Below are 22,181 nucleotides of genomic sequence, written 5' to 3'. Positions count from 1 at the left end.
AAGCAGGTGTCTACCTTTGCTATGCCTTCACTAGGCTTCAAAGCAGCAACAGTGGGTTTGGGTTTGGCAACTTCCTTGCCTTTCCCTTTATCACCCTGCTTGATGGGTCTTTTGTTCTGTCTCTTTCCATTTCCGATCATCAAAATGAACTTCCCTTTTGACTTCAGATTTTGCTCAGCAGTTCTTGACATGGCTAGCAGTTCAGGAAGAGATTTGTCCATATCATTCATATTGAAATTTAGGAAAAATTGATTGAATCTATCTGGCAACGATTGCAAGATCAAATCAATCGCAAGTCCCTTTCCGAGGGGAAAACTCAACCTTTCAAGGTTTTCCACATACCCAATCATCTTGAGCACATGGGGACCTACAGGGGCTTCCTCAGCTAACTTGCCTTGAAAAAGGGATTTTGAAACTTCAAACCTTTCATGCCTTGCTTGATCTTGATAGAGCATCTTCAGGTGTTCGATCATATCGAACGCTACCATGTTCTCATGTTGCTTTTGCAACTCTGAGTTCATGGTAGCTAGCATGAGACAAGCAGTTTCATTGGCATCATTGACATGCTTCTTATAAGCATCTCTTTCTGCCTTAGGTGAAAAACTAGGAGGTTCCTCTTCAGGAACGGGTTTCTCCAAGACATACAACTTTCTATCATGTTTGAGGATAATCCTCAGATTTCGGTGTCAATCTAGAAAATTTGTCCCAGACAATTTTTCCTTGTCAATGATTGATCGCAAAATGTTGTTAGAGGTGTTTGTTGTCATGGTAATCTACATGAAATTAATGAAAATATAAGTATCAATAACATATTTAATTAGGCCTTTAATTAAATATGCTCCCACTATTTTACTCAAAATAAATGACCCTCACCATTTGATTCGGAAAATCCCGTTGGAAGATTTTCTAGTGGGTCGAGATCCACATTTCACTTTGTTTTAAGTCCGCATAGGCGGATTACACAAAACTAGGTTATTTAGGTAGGAACTCCTTCCAATTGTATCTAATACAACTCTCGAATATTTTAGTTGGGTGAATAACTCCATATTCCAATCCATCACATGGATCATTTCCAACTTTTGCTTCTAAACACATGTAATCTTATTATAATTTGTTTAGTTAAGTTTGACCCATTGTTTTAGCAATTGGATATTACAATTATCCCATCGCACCTTACTAATATAGAACATGCACCTTGTGTAGGAGAAACCTACATTATCCGATACTAGTCTTGATGAGTGCTAAAACTTGGAAAGCATAAACTTAATATTTAATTTGAGGGAATTTGCAATTATTCTGATCTCACCGGATTATTTATCATATAAATCGTCTCTCACATGCATCAACATGCATTCACATGCATCAACATACATAATGAAACAGTTATGGCCCCTAGCGCAATTGTTCTCCCAAGCCAATGAGAGAACCTAAGCTAACCTAATAACGATCTAAGCTTCTCTAAGAAAGATCTTCAAGGTTGTCCTCCTTTGATATTGAATTCTTCTCTTTATTCATAATATTACATTACATAAAAGAAACTCGTTTTACATACGAGGGAGTGAGATGAGAAAAGAATTTACATTAAGAGAATAAGGAGGCACGACACGCAGGTCGTATTTTAAAATCCCAAAACAAAATAAAGGAAAACTAAGGCCATAAACGATCGCAAGACAATAATAATAAACACATTATTATTATTAATTTTAATTCTTTTAATTAATTAAAACCAAATTAAATTTTGGCGACTGATCATACTAGACAGAGTTAGCCGGGGTCCGCTGTCCGATCACAAAACAGAAAAATAGAGAATACAGACTTTGTGAATGTGACGACCATCACAAAGCATGTTACGATCGTCACGTCCAGCTTGTTACGATCGTCACAGGCCCATGACGAACGTCACGCGGCCAAAATCAGCGCTTTGAACCAGTCAACATACGTGATCCAACAAGCCCTCAATTCACAACTCTTTGACAGCACAACCCTTGTGCCGTCACTAACCCTAATGCACCAATTTTAGACCGTCAAACACACCTCGATTGTTGATTCAGTATGATTGATCAACAGGTCATTGCTTCACCATACTAATGTCGGATTCCGAAGCAAACGACCATTGATCGCTCAAAGGAAAACAACCATTAAGTGTTTGAATGAACGAAACAGAAACAGTATATCATACATACTGTATTTTGCATTAGGATTACTTATATCATATATATAACTTGATCGATCTCAATTGCGTAACCTATGGACGATCAATGTATCTCTGCTTCACCATACTAATGTCGATTCCGAAGCATAGTCAACATCAATCATCCAAATCGTACACACATGATGCCAAATTTAATTACTCGTTTATTCTTTGATTCATTCTGTCTTTTAATCATATTAATATATAAAATAAACAGCTATCAGATGCATGGTTTCGTAAGTGGCTCTGATACCACTGAAGAAGAATAGCGATCCAAAACGCAACGGAATTTAAAAATTTATCCTTTAGTGATCCTTATGAATGGGCATGATCAGTGATAGAATCGTTACCTCTTGTGAAGATTGAAACCTTTGATGCAGATCTACAGAGCGATCACGAACGTTGAACGATGACAACGCCTCTACTCAGTCCGCACGAACGAATTCCTTCAATCTCAGTGCTAACTGCTACGAATGAAGGCTTTGAGTGTGAGAGAGAGAGAGAAACGAATTTGCAACTGCACAAATGCTTATGCACAAGGGTTCTATTTATAGAACCACTTGTGTGGGCTGCAAGCTAAAAAAGCCCACTTAAGTGTATGTGGCCCATATCTTATAATATGCCAAAATCACTTAAGCGCGTGGTACCTTACCATATTTCGTATTCTACTTAAGTACACCGTACCTTATGATGTTCTACAATTCACTTAAGTGCACCGTACCTTACGGTGTTCCTTAGTTACTTTATCTCTCATCAATTCGTCCTTTTGTGTGTGACCCTGTAGGTTTTCGCGGCATTGGCAATTATATTAAATCATGCATTTAACATAATAAACAGTGAGCGGTATCTAGCAACACATCACTGCTACCCAAGACACGAAAATGTCATGTGATCTGACAAATCCTTTTGTGATAATACTTATGTGTATAATTACCCTTTTGCCCTTATGTCTATATTGAACACAAGGCATAAACCGTGTCATCCTTGTCGAGTTCAATATTGGGCCCATAGACATTTATCCTGTTACGCAGGATGGGCAAATTCAATCTAGGTCACCCATGTCCCTTAGCATGCTTCGTGGAATACCCATAAACTGTCTTTATGGTCATCCAGTTACGGACAACGTTTGATCAGCAACAAGGCACTCGACTTTACATCTAGGGTCCATAGTGGTTTCAGGTCGAAGAGTGGTATACACCATTATCACCATGAGAATAACTTATGACACTTTGCATAACATTCTATATAGTATTCTCATAGCGGGTCAATCCAGTATAAATATTACTCTTAATATTCATACCTATGTTTAAGACTTGATAACTCCTTATCCATGATCCATGAGATGTGATCATCAGTCTATGTACATAATAGTCTTATGCTTTAATGTTATCCCACTTCACAATAAAGCTCGACTACGGATACTTTAAGAATAGTGTCCTTATGTTTAATGTGATCTTATGATTAAGTCACACTTGATACATTAAACGGACTAGCTATCTTAGGGACTTTATTAAACAAACATAATAAAGAAAAAGCCTTTTATTATTAATAAATAATTTGATACAAGTACCAAAATTATTGGCCTCTAGGGCTTACACCAACATCATAATCCTGATGGAGACCCAAACCAACTTACCCAACATAGAAGTATTTGCCTTTCTTGTTTTCTGGATCCCAAGACCCCCCACCTTTGATTTAACAACATTCACTTTAAGGCCAAAAACTAACATGGAAAAATGATTTAAGATATGATAAATGATCCCTGCCTGGGATTTAGAAACGTTCATAAAAAGAAGAACATCATCTGCAAAAAATAAAAGCGATAGAAGGATTCCATTACAAGATAACCTAACAAGTTTCGAATGGCCTTCATCGACTGCCCTAATGATTGTTTGTGATAAGAATTCCATCAGATGACTAAGAGATATGGTGAAATGGGGTCACCTTGCTGTAATCCTCTAGTCGGAACAAAATTTGGTAACTGTCTCCCATTCCAAAGAACAAACATAGAAGAGCTAGTTACACAATGCATGATCAACTTTATAGTAATTAGAGGAAACCTGTCTCACTTCAAAAAAAATTCCAAGAAATCTCAATTAACATGACCATAGGCCTTTTCAACATCTATTTTGAACACCATATCAACTATTCTCTCTTTAAATTTACTTATTGAATGAATTGTTTCTTGGAGGATAATGGCGTTTTTAGTTGTCCCTTTACCAGGAAAAAAACTACTTTAGAAGGGTCAAACTACCTAATTTAGATAAGGAAGTAATTTATTAACCATAATCTTCGTAATAAACTTGTAAATAGTTTTGCACAAGCTAATGAGCTTGAATTTCTTAAAATTTTGGGAACAATATACCTTGGGAGTTAATGCGATAAGATTCCCAAAAAGAGAGAAGTGAAAGTTACCTGTCACAAAAGAATTTCATATAAGTTGGACAATGTCATCTCCAACTATATGCCAAAATTGTTTAAAGAAAATACCCTTGAATCCGTCAAGGCCAGGCTCCTTGAAAGGATACATTTTATTTAACGCATAAGTAACTTTTTCCCTTGTCACCTTTTAAGTAAAAGAGTGTCGGGCTTCTTCAGTAAGGATCAGAGTCATATATGATTCATTCATACTAGCGGGCGAGTATATGAGATGTAGGGCAGAAAAGACCTTTAAAAAATTCAGTGGTTTTCCCCTGAAAATAGTATAATAATTGCACCAAACACCACTATAGGAAGATGAAGGCCCTGGACTTTATTTCTCTTCTTCCTGATTACCGTCTTAGTATGAAATTTTTTAGTGTTATGATCTCCCAATTTAATCCAATCATCTCTATTCTTTTGATACCAATGAATCTCCTTTCATGCAAGGATTTCATCATACTCTTACTGAATCTCCTGTTGGAGACAAACTAGTATTGCCGAATATATTCTCTTCAAAGAGTGTTGGATACCCCTGAGTATCTTCTTAATGTTGTGCTTTCGTTTGCTGATATTGCCAAAAAAATTCCTTATTAAAAAGGATATAATCGTGATGCACGTTTTTTAGACAAGTTATAATTCCATATGAGGATTTCCCCCAAGTAATCTGGATTATATTGAAGTATTTCAAGTGAGTGATCCACGCTACCTCAAACCTAAAAGGACGTGGCACGTGGTCTTGGAGGGGAAGACCACACCTAAGAAGAATGAGGGTGAGATCATAATGGAATTTACATAACACCTCAACATATGCATCAAGGAAGGTCATGCACCAAGAAATGTCAACCAGGGCACTATCTAGCTTGTAATAGACCATTCGATTACCAGTACAATAACTATTCCAAGTAAATTTCCCACCAGAAATGTCTACTTCAACTAAATTACATTTATCAATGGTATTTAACAAAGCAGCTACCCTAGAATGATTAAAATGACCTCCTTTTTGTTCACTCGGATGAATGATGTCTTTAAAGTCTCCAATCAGCATCCAAGGACCATCAACAATGTTCCTTCGGTCAATGAGATGGAGCGACATGTCAAGACGAGAAGTGTACACATAACAAGCATAAATTTCCATTACATACCAAGAGGAAGTTTCCAATGGTAGTTTTATTGTAATTGTATCCATAAAGACAACATGCACGACAATTACAATGTTATTACCATTCTACTTTAAAACCCAAAGGCCCCTAGATGACCATCTGCATCCACATAATGAACACTCACATATCCAACTTTGTCCCAGAAGGATTTGGTCTTATGAAAATCAATGTGTTTCCATAATAATTAAAAATGTTGGATAGTGTTTTCTAATCAAATACATCATATGTATTTTAGTCTTATTATTAGAGGTTCCCTAGACATTTCAAGAGAGCATAATGACTTCTTTGAAATCTAGCATAATTAGTCAAGTTAATGAAGGTGACAAAGCAAGTCTCGGAGACGAAATAATTTACGTAGTTGGCTCCCATTCAGTGAGAGTTTCACAAATAACTTCCTCTTCCTGAGTAGCACCCTCATCCATAACGCATTGGTTATTTCCATATGCCTGACTTGTTGTCGGTTCAAAATGTGGAATATTGTATCGTGTGATGGTCTCCAAACTCAAATTTACTATGGGAACAACGTAGGTGCATTTAGCAGTGATATACATACCCTTTTATGTTGGGCATGATATAAAAGTTGACCCAGTTTTGTGCGAAGGCCCGCTAATAGCAAGATGTAGCTCCAAGATGGAATACTTGACCTTGACACATGGGTCCCCATTGCGTGTTGGTTGACGCATGTCTGAGATGAGTCAACTCTTATCAAATCATTGTTTCTTGGAAACGGTGTCAAGTTCTTTGAGTCTAACAGTTTTGCTGTCAACACTTATTCCTTTTAAGGAAACATCAATCCCCTTGATTTTAGAACTCCTTGAATCTCTAGGCTCATTATTGGATAAATATTTTCCTTGACCATAACTAACTCTTTTGTTGCGTTTTTTCCTCTCCACCACCAACCAATCACCATGAACTACATTTATTTCTCCAGATTCTTTTGCTATAATTTCGACACTCTTATCGCCAATTTCTTGATGTAGTTTTGTTAGTCTTTGCTCATGGACATCATCGTTTTCTGGCGGACCTCTTTGTTGCGCCATAGTAGGAACGACAAACAACGCCAAATCATCTGATGTTTTCTTTCAATCACGGGTGTGATGTCCATAACAACCACAACTGAAAAAAATAATGTGAAGACCTTTATACTGCACGTTGTACTAGTGGTCATTGACATTGGTCATTCTGACAACCGCTAAGGTCAAATCAATCTCCAAGCAAATTCTCGTAAACTTTCCCTATCTACATTCAGGGTGTTACTATTTACCTTAACATAAGTACTCACAATAGATGCCAAACCAAGGACACTTTTATCATAATACAATAAGTTAAGCCCTATAAATCGAATCCAAACCAGAGTCTTCTTCACCTTTGAGAGAGGCGATGCAAAGTATAATGCCCATCGAGCCAATGCCAAATAATGGTCAAGCAACATCCACGAGCCTTCTGGCACAATTTTCTCCCTATCTGCGAGCAGTTCACACTTGACCATAAAGAAACCATTGTCAACGTCCATGATCTCAAAAACCTACGGTAAGTTTCCACATCTTCTTCAACCTATCCTTCATCAAATGATAGCCCACGTTCTTTCCAACGAGTTTAATGACTAGCGTTTCCTTTCAAGGATTGTACAGTTCCTGAAAAAACTTCTCATTTATCGTGATCTTTGGTAGTAATCAGTTTCCTCTTTCAAGAGAGACTTTCATAAATCCCTTTTTCAATCAGGTCAACTCTCTCCTTCACAGTAGTGGCTCATTGACTTTCAATGAGAATATCCTGAAATTGGTTTAAGAGGCTTAGATGCACCTTCATCCGATGACTTGACTGCCGACGATGTGAAAGCAGACTCTATTGCAAAAATTTCTTTGCTATTTAAAGGTTATTGCATTATCTTTATATTTTTTAATTTTCTTAAATAATTTTTATATTTATTTATTTTGCATTTTTATATTGAGTTTGTGAATTATATAATCAAGTTCTTAAACATTAATTGAACTAGTCAACCCACCATAAAACCGGAAGAACCGAAAATTTCACCACCAATTTTCTAACTACATCAAAAGTTAGACAAATAAATTAGAATTTAATTCAATAGTAAATTTGGAATAACCACATTAATCATATGGTTTTGGTAATTGAATTTTATTTGTATAATTTTGAAATTTTTTATGATTATATATGACCGAAGAAAAGATAGTACAACATACTTAAGTATTTATTGAACATAGATTAATGAATCATGCCTTTAAATTGCATTAATCACTTAAAAAAATTAGCACCCACTAAATACACTATGTTTGGATTTCTTTTTGTGTATATATATAACTTGGAAACAACTATGACATGAATAGTTGAGAGGTTGTGACATAACACTACCATAACAACAAAAAATGAGGGGTACCCTATGACCCCTGGACTCTGAATTAAATAAAGCTATACCCCACAAAAACTTCAACAAAATTTCTTCTTCTTCTTTCTTCTCTCTCTCCCATACACTCATTCTGAAAAGTCTCAAAAACCTATTGCTTGTTGCAACACCCTATTGAACAGTATTTCCCCAAATGGGTCAATTTCAAGTACCTTCTTCTTCTAAACACTCTTAAATTCTTTACTCTACTTTCATCTTTCTTTCTCCTTTTTCTCAACTCAACAATGTTTCTCTACAAATTTCCCTCTTTCTTGGGATTGTTGCATTTTCTTGGAATGCACCTCCCTCTCCTAATGGCTGGTTAGTTCATTCATTCATTCTTTCATTCAAAACTCAAAAGTTCTTTCTTTTCTTATCTTTTGCTTCATTATCTTTTACCCCTTTTCCCCCTTTTTTATTATCAGAAACAAAACAACTGCACTTGTTGAATTGCTATTCTTTCGGCTGCATTTACATATTTGTTATGATTATGATTAGGTTACCCCTTTTGCTTCTATTCATGACCTAATCAAACTCATTCTTAGCTTTTGTTTGGTACATTACTAGAATTTCTCTCACTTTCTTTCCCTTCTTTTTTGTCATACCCTGGATTTATATAGCCTTGCTCAAAATGGTAATTTTTGCCTGCATTTAATAGGAGTTATTGGATAAGTCTATGCCTGCATAGCTTGAATTTTCTGTTGTACCTTTTACTGGTATGAACTGTATGAAATTGATGTTTCTAGTGTAGGTCTGGTTTCAATTTTGGATGAAGCAAAATCGATTCTAGAGGTGTAGAATTAATTTTGATATGTTTGGATGTCTCAAAGTAGAATTGATTTTGATAGGTTTGGATGTCTATTTTGCAACTTTTGACTCTAAACATTATTTTCATATTTAAATTTATTGTTCAACTCAGTTTTATGTGAATCTTTTCAAACATAAGTGACTTCATATTTGACTCAGTTTTTACTAAAACCAATTTTTAAAAATTAATTAATTCAAAACCAATTTTTGTCACCGCAAAACCAAAAACACTTAGACTTAGGCTATGTTTGGTTTCAATTTTGGAAGAGGAAAAAGTGATTTTAGAGATGGATAATTGATTTTGACATGTTTGGTTCCTCTACAGTAGAATTGATTTTGTCTTCAGAGTTTATTCTAATTGAAATTAGAATTTGTAACTTTTAAGTCTAAACATTATTTTTACACTGGAATTTAATATTCAACTCATTTTTGCATAATTGTAACCAAACGTAAATAACTTTTCCTTCAATTCACTCAAAATCAATTTTCACCACTGCGAAACCAAACATAGGCTTAGACTTGTTATGAAATTTAAGGCATATAATTGGAGACACAAAGTCATTGGTGTCCTTGAGAAATGTAATCTACTACCTTATTTTGTTCCTCTAATTATAACAATGATCTGAAGTAAAACATGATCTATGAAATCATATCTAGTCCATGTTTCTTCAAATATTAGTACTTATTAATTTTGAGTTCATTTTCTACTGTGTGAGATAATGTCAAAAAGTACTGGTAGTAAAATGTTGACTTCACAGGTAACGGATTATAAATGTGATTTAGTTTTAGTGATCTGATATTGCCACTCCTTTTGCAGATTGCCCTTTGGATTTTACTGCTTCAAACTTTACGTTGGCATCCTCTCTATGCTCTGACCCAGGTGAGCGAGGGAAATGTTGCCGCTACATTAATGCTAATATTGCGATTTCTGTTGCTCGTTTTGCTAATGCAACAAGCAACCTAGGGGTTCCTCTAAATACCTCTGATATCTGCCTCCAAACCATATCTCATACCCTGCAACGTTACGGGGTTCCACAACTTGCAACAGTTTTCTGTGGATTTGGGACAAAAATTCGTGTTAATTATGAATGCAAGGGTCGAACTAGTGTCATGCAGATGCTGCAATCTCCCAGATATGTAGACGTCACAAAGCATTGCAAAGTGCCACTTGGAAAGGAAAGTAATTGTAAGAAGTGCTTAAACGCCAGCATTGGTTATCTGCATCATTTGGGAATTGAAGATAATATTACATTGAGTACATGTCGTGATGCCTCTTTTACTGCACTAGCAAGCCAAGTTGATGAGAAGCATACTACTGATATTGCAAGTTGTTTCTTTGGCGTTCAAGGACTTCTCGGGCCTCCTGGTAATAACATTTTTAAATTCCAAGTTTTAACTACAATTTTTGGGAAAAACTGAAATCCCACATAGAATAGATAGAAGGCCTAGTAAAAGTTTATAAAGAGAGACATCCTTCATCTTATAATGTGATTTTGTAAGGATCAATCAGGTCCAATATAAAAATATAATATGATGTCAGAGTTTGATTACGTGGGTTATGAACACACATAGATCAGTGACACCCCTCAAATATGATGTCAGAGTTTGATTACGAACCAGGGACTTGTGGGTTATGAACACACATAGATCAGTGACACCCCTCACCTTGCAAGTCAATTTTGTAAGGATGAATTAAGCCCAATATATAAAGCTAATATGATATCAGAGCCTATTAATCGGGCTATTCACCATTTATATCTATGCACTAGGATCAATAATGTTGGGCGTGAGGGGTATATTAGAAAAAAAATCCAAGTCCCATATAGAAAAGATAGGAGGCGTGATAGACACCTTTCACATGATAAAACCTGTCTTGTAAGAATGGGTGAAGTCCAATATAAAAACCCATTAAAATTTGTTGTGATACATTGTCTTAAGTTGTCTCTATGCACATGGGTTGTATTTCATTTGTTAATCCTTCTACATAGTTATATGCATGAGACTCATTATCATATGAAGCAATAGAATTGCATGAGATCTCTACTTTAGAACATTACAGATGCTCATTATAATAGCTTCTTACAAAGTCAAGGCATGACTAGAAACAGTACTCAAAGTTAATTCCTTTCAATTGGTATGTCAAGGCATTACTAGAAAGAGTACTCAAAATTAATTCTAAAGCTGATTTAAGCATAGAAGAACGGGATAAATTGCAACTCTTATTTATTTTCCCTATAAAATGTTAATCCCACAGCCATTTTCGTGGAGATTCTTTGTCAAAGACTAAAATATACATTTAACATATAAATGAAAGCCTGTAAATTGTAACCGATTGAGTAAAACTTACCTGATCATATTTTTGCAACTGTGATGCTAGTTTCAGAATCATCCCCATTACCTGCTCCTGAGGTTTCTCCAAGTCCACTGGTTGCTGCTGATAGCCCAAGTCAACTATTAAGTCTACCTTCTAAGGGAAAACACCATTCATATCACTTGACATTAGTTCCATGTATTGCTATTGCAGTTACCGCTATTGCTTTTGTGATGCTAATAGTCTTGATAGTTCTAATTCGCCAAAAGAGCAGAGAGCTAGATGAGCCTGATAACGTTGGTAAACCCCATTCAAAAACCTTACCTTCTATGCCAACATGGAAATTCCAGGAAGGTAAGGTTCTGATTTATTGCATTTTTTTGTATTTACTTTCTTAAAAGTAACATCAAAATCAGTGCTTAATCTATTTTCCATGGGATCATTTGTTTCCTGTTTGGGGTCGGTCGGTTTTATTTTATTTTATTCTGGGAGGGTGGTGCAGGCTCTTCATCTATGTTTCGAAAGTTCAATTTCAAAGAGATAAAGAAAGCAACAGAGGGGTTTAGCACCGTCATTGGCCAAGGGGGATTCGGAACAGTATATAAAGCTCATTTTACTGATGGTCAAGTTGTAGCAGTAAAGCAGATGAACAGAGTCTCGGAACAGGGAGAGGAAGACTTCTGCAGAGAAATTGAGCTTCTTGCTCGGCTGCACCATCGGCATCTTGTTGCGTTACGAGGCTTTTGCATAAATAAACAAGAGAGGTATCCGTTTCTACATGTTTATATATGTTCTTTGACAACATATATTGATTTGATAAACCCAACCGTTATGCGTGTGTAATGACAGGTTTCTGTTATATGAGTACATGGGAAATGGAAGCTTAAAAGATCATCTTCATTGTATGCTTCTCATTTATACGTTGTTTTCACTACCATGTTTAATATATTATTTTACCGGATTTCAGACCTTTATCTTCCTCTCTCATGTGCATGAATTCCTGTTCTAGAGGATCTTCTGTGCTTTTGTGCAACAACTTCTAATTAGCATCACCTTCGATCATACTGAACACCGAATTAATCCCTTAATGTCAAGTGATATAGTTTGTTGATTTGTACAGCCCCTGGTAAATCACCATTAAGTTGGCGAACTAGAATCCAAATTGCCATTGATGTAGCTAATGCATTGGTAATTTCTCCGACTATAATTGATTTTTTTTATTATAATCAAATAGTTTACTGCTTTTGATCCATCATTTTATTTTTCTATCTCCTTTTCTCTCATGTGCAGGAGTACCTTCATTTCTATTGTGATCCTCCTCTGTGTCACGGAGATATCAAATCTAGCAACACTTTACTGAACCAGAACTTTGTTGCTAAGGTTGGATGATTCCCCGGTTGCATGCTGCCACTTCTTTTAGCATTCATTTTGCAATGAAAGAGTTCAAAACACCACAAGATTGATATGATGTTATGTATGAATAATGCAAACCTACACTGTTCCACTAGATGCTAGTAAAGTTTAACTAATTCCTTTTTCCCTATGTTGCACCATTTCACAGATAGCTGATTTTGGCCTTGCACAAGCTTCTAAAGATGGTTCGGTATGCTTTGAACCTGTGAACACCGAAATCTGGGGAACTCCAGGTATAAATCTTTCTTTCTTCAGCATGTTTCAGTTATAGGTATTCTGGTTCTGTATATGCTTCAAAACATCATCATTGACAATATTGATTTCTGCATGTTAAACGCATTCCAGGTTATATGGATCCGGAATATGTTGTTACTCAAGAGCTCACCGAGAAAAGCGATATATACAGTTTTGGGGTGTTACTACTGGAAATTGTGACAGGAAGAAGAGCTATACAAGATAACAAGAATTTGGTAGAATGGGCCAAACCATACATGGAATTTGAAACTAGATTATTAGAGCTAGTAGATCCTAATGTGAGGGAATCTTTTGACTTGGATCAGCTTCAAACAGTAATATCTATAGTAGGATGGTGCACACAGAGAGAAGGAAGGGCAAGGCCTTCAATAAAACAAGTCCTCAGGCTTCTGTATGAAACATCAGAACCAATGCACAGTGAGTTTCTACAAGCTGTTGAAGATGAAGGGAATCAGGGAAATGAGCAGAGAGGAAGAAGAAGCAAAGGGAAAATGCTCAGAAATGAAGGAAACTTTAACAGCGGAGATGGAAGATATCTAGCTTCGTCTTCGAGTACATCTCGGTCATATTGTAGTAGAAGTTTCTTACTAGAATCTGGGTCTCAGCTGTCGTCACCAAATATAAATTCAGTCTGAAACAAGTATGACTGAATTTCTTATTTACTAACTGTGTTCAAATTTTTGATTTGTTAGATGTAGGAAATGCGTCCATATATGAATATTGGATTGGGAGAGATGAGAAATATATAACTTCCTTTGCTTCTATCGTCGCGTTGGCTTTGCAGTTGCATATAAATGTTCTTTGTTTCTTGTTGCACCACTTAAGTTGTTCAAGATTACTTTTTAAACCAACCACTAAAATGTTGTGGTGGTCCTATAGCTTCTACAGTATTTACCAAAGCAAATGGTCCTGGAGACTTCCGAGCAATGTTTTAAAACTTGTTGTTTGGACCAGTCAGTTGAACAAAGTCCCTCCAAAGGCAATTTCCCGTTTGGAGTCTCAAAGATAGGGAATTTAATCCCATGAGTATGAGGAACAAAGTCCCTCCAAAGGCAATTTGGGGGCGGTGAACATATGTCTGCGCTGCAGAAATTTCGCCCCCGCCTAGAATACTATTACTCCATCCGTTTCTTTATAAATGTCATTTTTTTTTGAGGGAACTTTGTTTCTTTTTAATTGTCACTTGCAAAGTTTAAGATAGTATTAATTGCATTTTTGTCAAAATTATCCTTATGTAATTATTACACAGAGAAAAAAAAGTAAATTGAATATAATAAATAATTAAGGACATTTTAGGTAAAAGAATAATTATTGTTTGAAAAATAACAATAATGATTAACTTTCTTGGTATGCGTAAAATATAAAAAAATGATCCTTAAAAAGGTACGGAGGAGTATATCATTAAGGCAAAATTATATCGGAGGTCTTTTAAGTTATTTTTTTAACAAAATCTTTAAGTTTTTTATTTTTTGTAATTACTTGGTTAGTTGTTCTTTTTTAAAAGTTTTTTATTTTATTTTAATAACTTGGTAATGAATTAATAAATTATCAAATGTGTGCACAACTATTCTTTTTTAAAAGTTTTTTTTATTTGTAATAACTTGGTCATAAATTATCAAATGTGTGCACCGGTGTTCTTTTTTAAAAATTGTTTCAAAATGAATATGTGGCATTAACTTGAGTGAGGTGTCATTAATAATGTTGACATGGATTTTTATATGTTTAAATAATTACTCAAAAAATTATTTCTTCTTAGTTTAAACAAGTTTTAGAAATTGAATATGAAAATCCTAAAATTGAATTCTTTTTCTCCCATCTAATCATTATTCTCCAATGATTTCTTACGGTATCAGTGGATCAAATCCATGAAGTCATAACTCTCAATCCTTCATTTCAAGAGCAACACATGGTGAAATCGCACCAAGATGTCCTTGTGGAGGTAAATCAGTGATAAGTTAAGAAGAAAGGACAGAATTTTGGAAAGTTCTTTTGGGGCTGCAGATACTTTGTAGTACGTTTATTAATATATTCTGTCTTTTATGGTTTCATAGAAATTTGCTGATGGATTGTGGGTGTTATATGTTAACAGAGTGAATGCGTTAATTGTGAGTGTTATATGTTAACAGAGTGAATGCGTTAATTGTGGATGCAATTATTTTGAGTAGTATGAGAAATAATACAATGATGAAGTGCAATCAGAAATACATCAGTCATAAATTTCTAAATGTTCAAAACGTGAGAGAAATGATGTAGAAATCAACACACTTAGAAAGACCATTAAAAAGATCAATGGAGATGACAATTACACTACGAAGATGATGACGAACATGTTGAAGACACTAGTCTTTATCATAATGTTTTTAGTTTAAATTTTTGTACTAGTGATGTGTATTTTGGTCAAGAGCTGGTGATTATGGTTAATGATGTTAGTGTTGTAAGACTTTTGGTCAAGAATTATTAATTGTACTTCGTTAAGTTCTATGTTTTTAATGTTATGCAGTAAGTACTTTGTTAATGTGTAATTTTGTATGTCTTTAATGTTGATGTTTAGATTTTGTCTAATTTTATGTTGTAGTGAGCACTTTTTAATTCTACAGTGGTTTGAACTAATTTATTACACAAAAACAAGCATAAATGACCTGTTTCCCATGCTTGAGGAAATGTTTCCTTGGCTTTCCTCCTCATTAACCTTCCTTATTTTCTTCATTTCTCTTTCTCATGCTTGAGGATATGTTGTCTTGTCTGCCTTCCACATCATTTCCTTCAATTGCTTGTTAGAAAATCTCTTTCTGAAGTTGTTGTACAAGTGCCTAACATAAAATCTTTGTTCAACTCCATGTAACAATTCTTCCATGGAAGGTAACAACCCCTACGCATAGAAACAAAGTTAAATATATAATTCATGTCAGACCTACGACAATGGCTAAAAAATGGTAATAAATTCTATTGAATATTAATACTTTTTGTTGATCTGATATGAAAGTGAATTGTTTGCAAACTTCTTGGCCCTCCTATTACTCTAAAAACAGAAAAATCATATTATTTTAACATTCCTTACCCCACACCTCATTATCGGAATAATTTAAGATTCCCTACTCCACCATTATCAAAATAAAGAAATCATGGGCCATATAAACAAGCAGATAGATGATGCGCTTTTGGAGAATAAAGAAATAAGGGACCTGTAAGACCCTAATTTTGACCCTAAGATCCCTCATGGCATCATGTTATTGCACAAGTGCATTGCCTCAAGGATCATATCATGTTTGGCTCCTTAACCCTAGGGGTGAGACTTGTGTGAGTGGTTTGAGACCACCAAGCATGCTTGTATTGTATATTATTGATTTTTTTTATTTTTTTGATTACTAACCAAAAGCACAAAAATATGTCACTAACTCTCTTTGTTTTGAAGCTTAAGTGATCATGTGTTCCAATGCTCATAGGAGACTTCTAAGCCCAATGAAATGGCTAAATGAAGATGAGAAAAAGCATGACAATGGTCCACAAAGCTCCTAATCATCATATATGTCTCCCAAGTATCCCAATTTGCCAATTTGATCAAGATAACCCAAAGGGCTTGAAGATTGTTTCCCAAGGAAACCCTAATTCAACTGTGCTTTGACTGTGCCTTGCCCATGAAGCAATCTCAACCTATGATCAAATTTAATCAAGGGAAGTTCTCTCATTCATCATTTTATGCATATGTGAGCCTATTTGAGGCCCCCCAATCATTTATTCATCAAGATTGGAAGTTTGACCTTGAGAAGTTGACCAGTCAAGTCATCTGACTAAGCTAAGTATCATTGAGATATAACTTTTGATGTATTTGTCAAATGAAGATGACCCCAAGATAAAAAATGTTCTTAAGAACCATGTGAAAAAATTTCATGTTCATAAAAAATACATTTGAAACTTGGAATGTCATCATTAATTTCAAAACATTATAGGTCATTTTGACTGAAACCCTAATTTTGGGTCAACTTACCAAGGGAATAACTTCTTTAATTTTTATGATTTTGAGGTTATACCAAATGCATTGGAAATATTGAGATGTACACTTAAAGTGTTATGTTGGACAAAATTTCATAATCCTAAAATAAATACATGTGATAATACAAAACATTATAGGTCACATTAGACCTAATTCATTGAATTTGAAAAAGTATCCAACTTCAAATACCCATAACTTTGTCATAGAAAATCCAAATGATTCAAAATTTGAGTCTAAATTGATTATATTGAAAATATCTACAACTTTTATGTTGGAGGTTTTTCCATTTGAATCTTTCATCATGAAAATAGAGGGGTTTGAATAGGCTTTCTTTTGGTGAAATTTTTCAAAGGTGACTTAAATATGTTTTGTACTTGGATTTTCACAACCAGTTTCCATCAATTTCCAAATGCCAAATGAATTTTTGCCCAACATAACTTTTGTTCCTTATTTCAAGGGCTTTCCAACCATTACTCACAATACTTTTTTTTGACTTAGGGAGTTTCAAAGACCTTTCCATTTATGTGCATTTTGGCATTTCATGTTATAACTTGGTATGCAAGCTGATTCAATTCCAAATGCACGTCCAAATCATTTACATGTGATCTCAGCAAGATGTTTCATTCATCATTGATCCTGCTACACGCTTGCACAGGCCCATGCAAGCAAATTTTAAATGCCATGCACATGAGGAAAGTGTGATGCACAACCAATTTCAGCTATAAATAACTGCTCCTTCTCATTCATTCATCAACCTTTTGGAGATCTGAATTGCTGCAGCATTGAAACCATAGCCATACCAAAGTTATTTTCCAGAAAATTTTCTCACTTTCGAGCTTGAAATTCAGCATCATTAGCTGATCTTCAAAGCTTAATTCCTTAGCCTTTCATTTCCACTGCATCCCTAGAGCAAAGAGGAGTCAAGATCTTGAAGAAATCGTGGCCTGAAGTGATCCAATTCAGAGGTATACATTCAAACTTTTTGGATTTAGAACTCTCAATTCAATGTAGTATCCTTGTGTTTGTGTGGTTTTCTGAAGTCCTAACACTTGAGGCAAGCCAATGGTGGTTTCAATTTTCCATTTCGTGCACTTTCAGTTTGAACACCATGATCTTCCACTTCATATTTCTCTCAATATAGGAAGAGTGAGGAAGATCCATGGATACAGTGGTGATCTCCATCACACGAGCTTCATTTCCATGGCTTTATTTTTAATTTTTATTAAATTTCATTTTCCTGCAACTGGTGGCCGAAGATTGTTGTTCCACCGGAGAAGATGGTGGTTTCCACCACCATCCCCACGTGTGCACCTTCACAACCCTTGGATTTGGTTCTCACGTTCTAATCGTGTGCATCCATTATGTATACTTCATTTAATGCCATATGCAGCGCGTTTGACTTGGTCACACCATGCGCCCTCAGATCTGGACAGTCCTTTGATGCCACATCAATTAATGAGGTGCATCACGCGGCTGTGGTTTTTTCCATTTAATTCATTTTCTTTTATTTTTAGTTAATTCATTTGATTTTCAAAAATTCATAAAAAATTATTTTAAGTCATAAAAATATGAGACCAATTCCAAAAAATTTCTTGAAAATTCTAGTTTCATATTTTGATTCTTAATTATTTTTGTGACTTCATTTAATATTTTTTGTGAATGATTTGGTTTTTAATAGTTTTAATTCATTTTAAAATACTTTCTGACTTTTGAAAAATCCAAACATATTTTCATAGCATCTATGGATCATGATAAGTTAATGAAAAATAGTCTCATCAATTTCTTATTTGATTTGAGATTTATTTGAGATTTTAGTTCATATTGTGTTATTTTTTAGTGCTTTTAATTGTTTTAAATACTTTCTGATTTCAAAAATTGGTGAGAAAATTAGTCAAAGCTTGTTTGACCATGTTGAACCTATGAGAATTTAATTGGACTTGTTGAAGTTGATTTGAATTGAATTTGAGGTTTGACCTTATTTGTTTATTTTTATTTGCATTTTATTTTAATTCAAAAAAGATACCAAAAAACTATTGTTGACTTGTTGACTTGTTGACTTGTAATTTTCATTTCTTTTCTGTTTGGTGTTGATTGATGTTGGTTTGATCCCCATTTGATCAATTGGATTTGATTGATGTATTCTTTTCCCCTCCCTTTCATCTTCATCCCTTTCTTTCCATCAATGGCCAATGAGTTAATGTTTTATGGTTGGTCTTGACAAATGAGAGGTTTAACCTTCTTAGATCCAAACCAAATTCAACTTGATCCATGATCAAGTGAGTTGTTTTGTGTCCAAGATAGGTTGCTTCTTGGTCAAGCAAATAACCTAAAGTCCATACAAGACCCTTCCCCTTTTGTTTTAGCATGGCAAGTTTATAGAGCTTGGCTTAATAGTCATGATCTCTAACTTGTGTTCTTTGCCTATATTTTTATTCACCCGCCTCAGATAGGTGTGACTACTACATTAGTCCATTTACGATTGCTTGACATAACGCTACATTGTCTTATGACAAGCTAACATAACTTTACTAACTACTAATTTTAATTTGAGCTTTTAATTTCTTGCCATTTACTTTTAATGCCATTTATTTCTTGCTTATTATTCATATTGCTTTTCACTTTGCTCACTTGAGCACATATTTTATGTTTATGTCATTTTCCTTTTGCTCATTTGAGCCCATTATTGTATATAAATATATTGCTATCTTGTGTTTGTTTTGTGTTTGTTTTGTGTGAACCAATTGCAAAAGGAGAAAGGACTTAGAATTAGGACTTACCTATGCTTAAAGGAGTTCAAGAGCAACTAGGCCTCATGCCTTTTGAATGCAAAACTTGTTGAAGAGCAACTAGGCCTCATGCCTTTAGAATTCTAAAAATCAAAGTTGATCTAAAAGGACTTCTCCTCCAAACTTATTCTTTGTCCATTCCTATTATTGTGTTGTGAACTTTTTGATGTTTGTTGTTGTGTGATAGGGATCCCACTTTGAGATTGTAAAAAAAGGACCATTGTCATGAGTAGCCAAGTTAAGAGACACACAAAGTGGAAATCCTAGGAGCTTAAATTCAAATTGTTTGATTGCTTGATTATTTGCTAAGTCCAAAGGAAAGGAGCATCTTGAGTCATCTCCATGACTTCAAGAAAAGGAACTCCAAGGGTTTATCTTTCCCCTCTTATCTTTGTATGCTTTAGGAATATCCATTCTCTTCTTCTCCTCACTCTAACCAAGCCAAAACCATTTTCTAAACTTTGTCTTTGTTTCAAATTAGAAACCTAGGCCTTAAGCCGTTGACTTTTCAAAACTATTTTCATAAATACTCATTGTGAATAAACATTAATCCAACTTGGACTTCATTTTGTAAATAAATTTAACTTGTAAATATAACTCACTTCAAATTGTTTTTGTGGTTCCAATGATCACCTTATTAAACTTTTTCAAAAATATTAGTCATAGGTTTGAGTTATCATAGTGGTTGATGTAAATCTCACCTCATCCTTAGTGATTGGATTATAAGTCTTCCATGCTTATTATAGGGTTAACCCCTCGCTAGCATGTTGAAGCCTTCCTCACATGGTGGATTATTGGTTTAGGTTGAGTTTTCTCCCTTTGATAACAAAAGACCTTAAGGCTTTTGATCAAATCAATTCACCAATCTTTGAGATTTTTACCCCGAACTACGAGGGTTTGATCCTCCTTTGTGATGGTACGTAGGTAATGGGTTCATCCATTCAAACAACAAATTTGTAAATAATCTATTCTCTTCTCATCCCTCCAATATTTTGTATAAATCTTTTTCACAAATACCAACCTACAACACATATTTGCAAAAAGGGTTCCCTTAGAGTACTAAGGATGTTTTTGGGTGCGTAAAACCTTCCCATTTCATAACCAACCCCCTTGCCCAGATCTCTGACATTTTTATTAGTTTTTGATTTGAAAAACTTCTTACCTTGGCTTTTTTTTTTCTTCGATTTTTAGCCTTTCCTTTGGACAAATAAAAGTGCGGTGGCGACTCGAATTGTATGTTTACTTTTGGTTTAGTCGATAAACCTAAAGGTAATGAAAAACCCCGCTACAGAAAAGTGGCGACCCTACTGGGGACAAAACAACTTCTCTAGTGGGTTTAGCCTACTTTTTGCATATATGAGTTGTATGTTTATATTTATTTGTGGCATATTTTTTGTGCAAATTTGGGATGAATGTATTGTTTGTAATGTATGAATTGCTTGATATATTAATTGCTTGTATGCTTGGTGGTTTCTTGTGAGATGAGTTCTATACCCGAACTCGAGTGCACTTATGATAGGAGAATGACATAGTCTTGTTGACTTGTGTGGAGTTATTCCTTAGCAAGTTAACTTGCAAGTCCATTCACTTGGTGGAGGTCTTGTTGGGATCAATAATGTCACACGAGTAGTCGTGGTTAGGCATTACTCTTTCCAATATAAACCTTAGAAGCCAATGACCTTAGATACCTAGCCCATCTTGGCCTATTTTAGGATGTAGTGCGAAGGTCGTTCAAGTGTAAGACTTGAGGTGATTGTTACGCGATACTACACTCATAAGAGTTCCTCTTGAGAATATTTTTGGAGGACGAGTAGTCGTTTTATCCGATATTATCAGAAAGATGGGATGATCACTATGGGAACCTTTTTAGAACATGATTGTCAGGTTTAACCATAGTACACTCCCGTTGGGTGGTTCTTAACCGAGACTCCATGCTCGTGACTTACAACAAACCCTTGATTCGCGGTTGATCCGTTCTCGTATATCCTCAATATCAATGGAACTTGGGTGTTGATAAGGTGTAAACTATAATCCACCTAAATGGATGATTGATATTGATGATGACTTGAGCCATCCCGTGACCTTTGTGTGGTGTGACTTACTTGATCCTTGAGTGTGATTGTTGCATCCATGCATTCATGCATTCATTCGCATTCATGTCATCAATAATAAAAGATTTTTCAAGGAACTTAAGAGGTCTATTTGCAAATTTTCATACATGGATAAGCAAAGAAGGAATACGAAGAAGTACAGTTTCAGACAACCCGACTTGAAAGCGTTAAGGAGTTTGGCATCTTATGTATTAGAGCCCTTTGAATTCAAAGCTCGCCATGGGAAGCTTTTGTCTATTCTTTCTACTAAGGTGGATGAAGGTCTGATGAGTGTGTTGGTGCAGTTCTACGATCCTCTGTATCGGTGCTTCACTTTTTCGAATTTCTAACT

At 35.1% G+C, this 22,181-nt stretch overlaps 1 protein-coding gene across 4 annotated transcripts; it reads left to right on the top strand.

The window, feature by feature from the left end:
* Positions 1-8,132: 8,132 nt before the first annotated feature.
* On the top strand, positions 8,133-13,724 carry LOC127101200 (probable receptor-like protein kinase At1g49730). 4 transcript variants are annotated; one of them, XR_007794586.1, is made up of 9 exons: positions 8,133-8,497; positions 9,801-10,349; positions 11,361-11,648; positions 11,797-12,058; positions 12,144-12,196; positions 12,415-12,482; positions 12,585-12,768; positions 12,856-12,940; positions 13,053-13,104. XR_007794586.1 is itself a non-coding variant. In XM_051038546.1 (9 exons), exons 1-9 carry the CDS (start codon positions 8,422-8,424, stop codon positions 13,595-13,597), a joined length of 1,869 nt encoding a protein of 622 aa, XP_050894503.1. In that variant the 5' UTR covers positions 8,134-8,421; the 3' UTR covers positions 13,598-13,724. The 4 variants fall into 4 exon arrangements, 3 of the variants coding, with proteins under 3 accessions (XP_050894503.1, XP_050894502.1, XP_050894504.1); XM_051038546.1 differs by having other exon boundaries at positions 8,134-8,497; positions 11,508-11,648; positions 12,585-12,674; positions 13,053-13,724; XM_051038545.1 differs by having other exon boundaries at positions 8,135-8,497; positions 12,585-12,674; positions 13,053-13,724.
* The last annotated feature ends 8,457 nt before the right edge of the window (positions 13,725-22,181 follow it).

This window comes from Lathyrus oleraceus, chromosome 7 (assembly GCF_024323335.1).
Source record: "Lathyrus oleraceus cultivar Zhongwan6 chromosome 7, CAAS_Psat_ZW6_1.0, whole genome shotgun sequence".
Lineage (NCBI taxonomy): Eukaryota > Viridiplantae > Streptophyta > Magnoliopsida > Fabales > Fabaceae > Lathyrus > Lathyrus oleraceus.
The sequence above is the reverse complement of the archived record's forward strand: the minus strand, read 5'-3'. Positions and strand labels throughout refer to the sequence as shown.